At 35.1% G+C, this 8,904-nt stretch overlaps 1 protein-coding gene across 3 annotated transcripts in view; it reads right to left on the bottom strand.

Annotated features, from left to right (window-relative positions):
* ttll5 (tubulin tyrosine ligase-like family, member 5) overlaps nucleotides 1–8,904 on the bottom strand; it is a 131,937-nt gene that overhangs the window by 69,760 nt on the left and 53,273 nt on the right. For all 3 annotated transcript variants that reach the window (XM_016504488.1, XM_016504491.1, XM_016504490.1), the window contains 3 exons: nucleotides 2,188–2,250; nucleotides 1,176–1,196; nucleotides 938–1,083 (listed from right to left, as the gene is read on the bottom strand). In XM_016504488.1, the coding sequence (XP_016359974.1) occupies nucleotides 938–1,083; nucleotides 1,176–1,196; nucleotides 2,188–2,250 (230 nt within the window). The remainder of the gene's footprint in view (nucleotides 1–937; nucleotides 1,084–1,175; nucleotides 1,197–2,187; nucleotides 2,251–8,904) is intronic.

Below are 8,904 nucleotides of genomic sequence, written 5' to 3'. Positions count from 1 at the left end.
ACTTCAGTCTGTGTGCATTGAATTTATTTAATACACGAGTTTCACAATTTGAGTTGAATTACTGAAATAAATGAACTTTTCCACGACATTCTAATTTATTGAGATGCACCTGTACTTCAAACTTCTGAATGGTAGTATATCACTGTTTCAACAAAATATGTTTTAAACTGTTTCAAAATTGTTTTCAGCATTGATAATCAGAAATGCTTCTTGAGCAGAAAATCAGCATAGGATGACTTCTGAAGGATCATGTGACACTGAAAACTCAAGATTTCAATATTTAATGAGTGAAAATGATATACATCAGTTTTCACTCAAACTAGTTGTGCAATCATTACCTTCAAGAGCAAAATGTAAAATTGTATAAAAGTTTATGTTACATTAGTGTCAGAGCCTTGAGATTAATATTTTACTGAACATCATTTCTAAACTATAATTTGTAAAATTATGCAAAAATGTAGAAAATATGATTAAATTGTGTGTATTTAGGATTAGGGTTGCAAAGGGGTGGAAAATTTCCGGTAAATTTCCAGAAACTTTCCAGAAATCCCTGGAATATTCCAAAAAATCCTGGAAAGTTTCCAAAATTTCTGGAATATTTCCTAAATTTACTGGAAATTTTCCACCTTTTTGCAACCCTATTTAGGATACGTAAAAAGCTAGCTGTAAAACTGGACAAAATGCCATTTCCGCTACAGAATGAATAGATTTGAGATGTTGTGGAAAGTCAGAAAAAAGAAAAAGAAAAAAAAACTATGAACTCTCCTGTGATCTATGTGTATCAACTGCAGGACATTGGTGTAACCAAATAAATACAATTTCAACTTATTAACTGGACAGAGTCAAACATTGCAGATGATTTTTAGTAAATGCTCGTTACCAGATATGAGCTGTCTCTCAATGAATCGCGCCCAGCACACATATCATGCAAACGCACCTGCTCGTCTTCTTCCGGTGGAGGCTCGCCCGGGTTTGCGTCTCTGCTTGCGCGTCTCCAGACTAAGAAGCTTCCTTTCATATTGGACTACATGGTGCGTGTAGAAGGTCCCCACAACCAGAGATATATCATCACTCACCCTGTTCCTGTGGAATAAAACACGGCAAAACAGACATTTATAACCTTTTGTGTTTGTTTGTTGTTTGTGCATTCAGAGGTTGAAATTACAGGCACTAACCTCGATCGGGAGATCACAGATCTGAGAAACAAAGAGCAACAGATCATTTTAAACAAATGTGAGTCTGGGAAAGCTATTCTAAAACATTCTAGAGAAAAGCTCACATAAACTTGGCCATATTGGAGTTTAAAGGAACAGTTGATCCAAAAAATGTTAATTTGCTGATAATGTGCTCACCCTCAGGACATTCAAGATTAGGATGAGTTTGTTTCTTCATCAGATTTAGAGAAATGTAGCATTGCATCACTTCTCTGCAGTGAATGGCTGCCGTCAGAACGAGAGTCCAAACAGCTGATAAAAACATCACAATAATCCACAATCCAGTAACACCACTCCAGTCCATCAGTTAACATCTGGAGAAGACAAAAGCTGCGTGTTTGTAAAAAATAAAATAAAATACATCAAGACGTTTTTAATCCATAATAATAACGCTTCCTCCAGTGAAAAGTCCATCTCCTGTTGTCTCTCACATCAAAATTCAGCCACATATTTGTGTAGAGCTGTTTTGGCTTGTAAACGGTGCTTGATCTGTGCAGATTTCTCTCCTGATTCACACCAGACCACTTTTTCACTGCAGAAAGTGAAATTAATTTTGGCCAGAAACAATGATTAAAAATGCCTTGATGGATTTATTGCAAACACGCAGCTTTTGTCTTCTCCAGATGTTAACTGATGGACTGGAGTGGTGTGGATTACTTGTGGATTATTGTGATGTTTTATCAGCTGTTTGGACTCTCATTCTGACGGCACCCATTCACTGCAGAGCATCCATTGCTGAGACACTGATGCAATGCTACATTTCTCCAAATCTGATGAAGAATCAAACTCATCCCAATCTTGTATGGCCTGAGCGCGAGCACATTTTTAGGTCATTTTGATGTTTGGGTGAATTATTCCTTTAAGGGCTCCTCCAAGAATAACAATCATTTTATCAGCCCTATCAGAATAAGCCCTCAGGCTGAAGATTCCTTAAATAGATTAAGATCTTTCCAACCACGGTGGAAAGACTTACCTTCCATGGAAAAGTTTATTAGCCAACATGGCGTTCATAGAGGTCTTGTATTCCAGATAACCACTGAGAGAGAGAGAGAGAGAGAGACATAATTACAGACAGATTAATTACATAACAAGTCCAAACAAATTCCGTGGTAAACAATCAATCCTTTTGGTTTCAGCATTGACTCTTATGCAAACGAGAAAAATACAAGCTGAATGAGAACATGATGTTTCCTGCACTTTTCAATTGTGTAAAAACTGTGTACTGCTAAAAAAATGAGAAAACAATGTCTGTTAGCTTTCCTCAACAACTGCCCTGCATGTTTATGACAAAACACATGTAACGATGGGTTAGATGCTTTATGGTGACTGCATCGGTCACGCTTGAGCAATATTACTACGCTCTGCCTTCAAGCAGCTAGAATTAGCTGCTGCATCACTAACTGTCTAATGGTGCGACCGTGGTGTGAAATACAAAATTATGAGGTGCTGAACATTAAATGACTGCACAATTTTTCCAGACCGAGCTTAAACAAGCATTTGAAAATCTTTAGCTATTTTCCTGTGTCAATAACAATATATTTTGGGTGAAGTAAATGTTTATTTAAGTCATGAATGTCTCTTTCAGTCAAGCTGTTATAACACTATCCCGTTATGGGACAGCGCCTGCTTCCGAGCGCATATTCAACATGTCTTTAGGCAATGAGAATGAAATATTCACACAGGGATGGAGTAGTAATTAAGCAAGCACTTGGGCCAATGCTAAATAAAAATCATTTAAAAAATAAAAATAAAAACATTGAAAAAACCTTGGTTTACAACCTACAGGAAACATTACAGAAACCTGCTCTAGTAATCTCTGCATTCATGTTTGCTTCAATCATTTTCAGCAGAATAATATGAATTGAATACATGTAAGTGTTCACATCATTATTATTCTGAAGTGCATTCATGCTTTTTAATTATGTGGACCCACTATTAAGTGTCTTTAACTACTACATTTAATTTAACAACTTACATTTAAATGAATCATTTAATACAATGCACTTATTGTGTATATATGTTTTACATTGTACTTATATTTAAAAGTACCTTCCTGTACTATACATTACATCTGTAATTAATTTCTGTAGTTACATCCATAATTACACTGTTGATGCTACCTCTACCCCTTAACCCACCCTTAAACCTAACCTAAACTTAACCACAGCACCAACCTTACCCATGTATCGGCAAAAGTGTTATAATTCAACAATTATTATTATATATTATTATTATTATTATTATCATTTTGTTTTGATGTAAGTAAATAGTAAAGACATAAAAAATACATATAATGTGGGTCCAATTAATTAATAAAGTGATAAAAGAATGGTCTGCTTCAAACATTACTGCTTCAAGTATTATTTGAATTATTTGAAAACAATTATTTCCCGTAACTTCTAATAGACTAGCCCATTTTACGATGTCTTTTTACTACAAAAATAGTTTCTATTAGCTTTGTTCCAGTGCAATTCAAACAGATACATACATAAACAACAAAAGAGTTTGATTTATTTATGCATGTATTTATTTATCTTTTTTTTTTTTATTAAATAAAATTCAAGGGTATCAATCATTTCGGCCACATCTATAGATCAGGGTTATTTTAGTATTACTTATAAACTATTATACTTTTAAGTAATATTTGGAATATTTTGGCCTGTTGACAACAAGAATGAAAAACCGTAACAATAACTATATTAGCACCCACTCCTTCACACAATAATGTTTTGTTTATTATAAGCACACGCTGCAGTTTTGTCGTCTGCCACTTTAAATGCTCGAGCTCATTAAAGTCTGTCTGTCAATGTTTTTATTGTTCATCAGCTAAAAAAAAAAAAAAGGAATAATTCTGAAAGTGATTCCAAAAATATCTTTCCTCTGTGCTTATGTTATACTTGTGGTGTTTTTTTTTTTTTTTTTAATTTTTCCTCTGTGCTTATGTTATACTTGTGGTTTTTTTTTTTTTTTTTTTAATTTAGAAAGATTTTTAAAATATATCTTTATTGTTATTGTTATCATCCTTGGTGTGAATGGGCCTTTAAGTTTTATTTTAATATTTTCAGTTTTAATTTAAAATTTCAGTTTATTTTTTATGTGTTTTTGTCATTTTATTAGGTTTTTTAATATATATTATATTCAGGTTTAATTTATTTATTTTTACTCAGTTTTAGTTCTTTTTTATATTTCCAATTTGAATGCTTTAGTTAGTTGCCAAGGCAACTTTTCTCATTTCCCTTTAAAGTTTTCATCTAATATTAATATTTTATTTGAATAGTCCTAGTTTTATCTAGCAATAATAACCCTGCTGTAGATCTGAACGCCAAAAAAGTGTGACTCCATTGACATGTTGTAATCCATATTTTACATGCACAATCTTCTTAGCCTGTTGTTCAGTAATGATACCCACTCGTGCTTGCAGAGGGTAACCCATCAGTATTCAGAGGCAGAGCACACGAGAGCACATGCATGACTGATGGAAATGATGGACGCATGACTTGGCATTGCTGCTATCTCATTTTCATTGCCCATCAAACATACTCATGTATAAGGCAAAAAGAAGAAAGACTGGGGCTGGCACTGATTGCTCTGGTCTAAGCACATCTGGTTGTTGGGGGTATCTGATCTAACGGAGGGTGATCCCTGTAACCTGTTCACAGATGTTTCATATCAAAAGTAAGTGGTGTAATGCTGCACCTGAACATTATTATTTTATTCTAGTCTTCAATTGTGTTTATGTTAGCATCCTTACTACGCTAAAAATGGTGCAGGATTTACTTTGAAACAACTTTCCCTCAAAAATAGCATTTTACAAAGAATTCGTATCACTTATAAAGAAACAGCAACATTACATTTTGAATCAGAAAGACTGAACTAGTATTCTTTTTTTTTTTTTTTTTTTTTAAACGTCAAACGTACTCCAATAAACTCCAAAAACAGTGTAGAGCATTATTAGAGTCACTAGTTATTTTAGCCTTTAAGTTTATTTCTCAAATAAAATCAGTGAATGATGTTGAACAAACCATCTTAGATCATCTTTGTCTCTTAAAGCAGTCATGAACTGAGAAATCAAATTCACTTGATCTTCATAACAGGTCAATGTACTATAAAAACCCTCCTGTATGTTTCAGAATTCAAAACTTTCTCATTAGTTCAAAAACAGCTTTTATTGAATCCAAGCTAAGAAAACGACTCGTTTTGGAATCTGTCACATTATGACATCGTAGTGCGACGAAAGACCGCCTCTGCAGGAGAAACACTTGCTAACTTTTCTCTGAGATCAACAAACTTAAACCATCGTCCATTGCTATTAATAGCTCTGTTGATCTTTGTGAATGCTTTGTGAATGTGAATGTCTTTTTTCCTACGTAAAATTGATAACATTTACCAAGATTTTTCTCCATCTGTCTCTCCCCACCTTTCTCCATGTCTGATAGGTGACCCACTCAACACTTTCTTACCCACAAATATATCTGCGGTCAAACAACTGATTATCAAATCTAACTCTGCCTCCAGCACACTCAAAACTCCTTTGCCTTCACTCATCCATTCTATTACTCATATTATAAACAGATCCCCTGCCACTAATTATGTTCCTCAAGACCTAAAAGTAGCTGCCATCACCCCAATCCTTAAGAAACCTGGTCTTGATAACAGATCTGAACAATTTTAGACCAATATCAAACCTCCCATTTGTTGCTAAAATACTTGAGAAGGTAGTTGCAGCACAACTGCAGTCTCATTTAGAGAAACATAATCTTTATGAGCAGTTTCAATCTGGTTTCCGTCCCTCTCACAGCACAGAAACAGCACTTTTAAAAATGGTTAATGATCTCCTTCTGGTTTCTGATTCAGGTGCCCACAGTATCCTGGTTCTCCTTGATTTGAGTGCAGCCTTTGATACTGTTTGCCACTCTGTTCTTCTTTCTCGACTATCTGCTATAAGTATAACTGGTGCTGCTCTTCAGTGGCTAACTTCATATTTATCAGATAGACAGCAATTCGTTAGGATAAATAAGAATAGATCTCACACTATCACTATTTCCCGTGGTGTCCCCCAAGGTTCTGTACTTGGTCCACTTCTATTTCTCATTTACGTGCTGCCACTGGGTCAGATCATCAGATGTCATGGTCTCAATTTTCATATATTAATATGATATGAGATATTCAAATCTATTTTACGGTTCAACCCAACTCAGTTTGTCCACCCCTTTCTATTGTTTCCTGTCTTCAAGAACTTAAAACCTGGATGTCAGATAACTTTTTGCAATTAAGTGCAGACAAAACTGAAATCCTGCTGGTTGGCCCTAAATCACAGAGCTCCTCCCAGTATGACATCTTCATAGATATTGATGGTGTCCAAATTAGGCCCTCAACAACTGTGCGGAGTTTGGGAGTATTGTTTGACTCTGCGTTATGCTTTGATTTACATATTGGTCAGATTGTTAAATCTTGCTTTTACCAATTGCGGAATATTGTTCATATACGTCCCTCACTTAATTTTGGAGATGCTGAAACTATTATCCATGCTTTTATAACCTCCAGATTGGATTACTGTAACTCCTTATATAGCGGCTTACCTGCCAAAGTTATTAATCTCCTCCAAATGGTACAAAACTCTGCTGCTCGAGCCCTTACATTTAACAAAAAATCTGCACACATCATTCCCATCCTTCACCAACTTCACTGGCTTCCTGTGGCCAAACGTATTCAGTTCAAACTCTTAGTTTTAGTTTATAAGTCCTGTCACAGCCTCGCACCTCAATACCTTGCTGAGTTAGTGCAACCATACATTCCTGCATGGACGCTCAGATCTAGCAATGATAACTTGCTTGTTGTGCCCAAGTATAAACTCTCTACGGTGGGTGGTAGGGCTTTCTGTATTATAGGCCTAAGCTATGGAATAAGATGCCCCATAATATTCCTGCTGCCTCCTCTCTCCAGGCCTTTAAGTCTCAACTTAAAACTCATTTATTCACTTTGTTCTCTAAATAACTCATTTACCTCTCTGTTTCTCTAATTCTCAACTTCTGTTTGTATGACATAAGACCACCATTTTGTGAAACGTCTTTGGCCTCTTGACTGTCTGGTGTATTTTGTTTGCCAATTTGCTTGGAATTTTAATTTTTTTTGTAAAGTGTCCTTGGGTTCTTGAAAGGCGCTATAAAAATAAAACATATTATTATTATTATTAACTTTATAAGTGGACCTCAAAGAATATTATAAAATAAAATAAAAATGCAGTTCATGACCCCTTTGGCTAAACCATTGGGTTTACCACACTCTTGCACTAAATTTGAGCATTTTATTTTTATTTTTCTACCTCAACACAGTCTTAGCGAGGTCAAACTTCTGCCTTGTGCTGTAACATGGACAAAACAAAGACTTCAGATGATGTCGATTATTTGCTTTTCTGAACTTGTGAAGAGTGATCAGTGTTATTTTACAATCATTGAGAGACTATTATAGCTTTTATTAATATTTTGACATTTTATTTTTATATTTTGTTATCGTTTTAATATTAGTTAAAAGTTTTAGCAATTTTGTTGTGTTTTCATTATTTTTATTCGTTTATATAGTTTTTAATTAGTGCTGTCAAACGATTAATCGCGATTATCACATCCAAAATAAAAGTTTTTGTTTACATTATGTATGTGTACTGTGTATATTTATTATGTAAATATAAATACACACACATGCATGTATATATTTCAGAAAAATATGTTATGTTTATATAATAAATATTAGGGATGCACCGATACCGATACCGATACGTATCGGGCCCGATACTGAGCTCCTGTACTCATACTCGTACTCGTTAAAATGCCCCGATACCAAACACCGATACCACACAGCATGTGTTAAGTGCCGTATTCAGACAATGAAACACCGACAACAGAACAACAGACAGCAGAATGGAGTTATTAGAGATTAAGGATGTCTACTAAGTATATGTATGCAATGAATATAATGTTAAACATTCTGTATTGACTGTATAGCCGATGTGCGCGAGCTGATAAACAAAGCAAGCTGAGTGGATTGAGCACGCGGCGGCGCAGATGCGCGAGCTTGTCGAGTGAATATACCTTTCTCACAGACATCACTGAAAAGTTTGTAGTTCGGTCGGATACGTCAAAAACAAGTAAGTAAAACAATGCACAAGTTACTTGACGGTAGAGAGAGAGAGAGAGAGAGAGCGTGCGCGCACTTCTGTTGTGTGATCTTTGATGTTCACTCACTTAGCACGCATCATTTGGATCAAACTATAAACATCATTTATTTTCAACCTTAGGCATACACGACTTTCTGGCAAAAGTGAATCTAGCAGCCTGTGTGAAATGCGCTAGTCTGTAGGCTACTATTCTGCATCAGTACAAATTATACGTGCACGTGTTGCATGTTTTGCTTGCTTGAGTGTTTGTGCATTATATGAGTGGCTTTGGAATATAAATCGCAGTACGTTTCAGATGAAAAAACGCGACTTCTATTTCTGAAAATATCACAGTTAGGAGATTTATAACGAGTGATTCCCTACATTAGCGTGTGATTACAGTACTAAGCCGCTGCAATGTAGCAGCTCCAATGCTATTAAATTAAAGATGATGTATCATAGAGCAAAAAAATGAACAGTGAAAGTAACAAAAACTTGTAAAATACATTTTAATGGGCATAATTAAGTGTGAAAATAACC

The sequence above is a fragment of the Sinocyclocheilus anshuiensis genome, unplaced genomic scaffold (assembly GCF_001515605.1).
Source record: "Sinocyclocheilus anshuiensis isolate Anshui unplaced genomic scaffold, SAMN03320099.WGS_v1.1 scaffold598, whole genome shotgun sequence".
Lineage (NCBI taxonomy): Eukaryota > Metazoa > Chordata > Actinopteri > Cypriniformes > Cyprinidae > Sinocyclocheilus > Sinocyclocheilus anshuiensis.
This window is presented reverse-complemented; position numbering and strand designations above follow the sequence as displayed.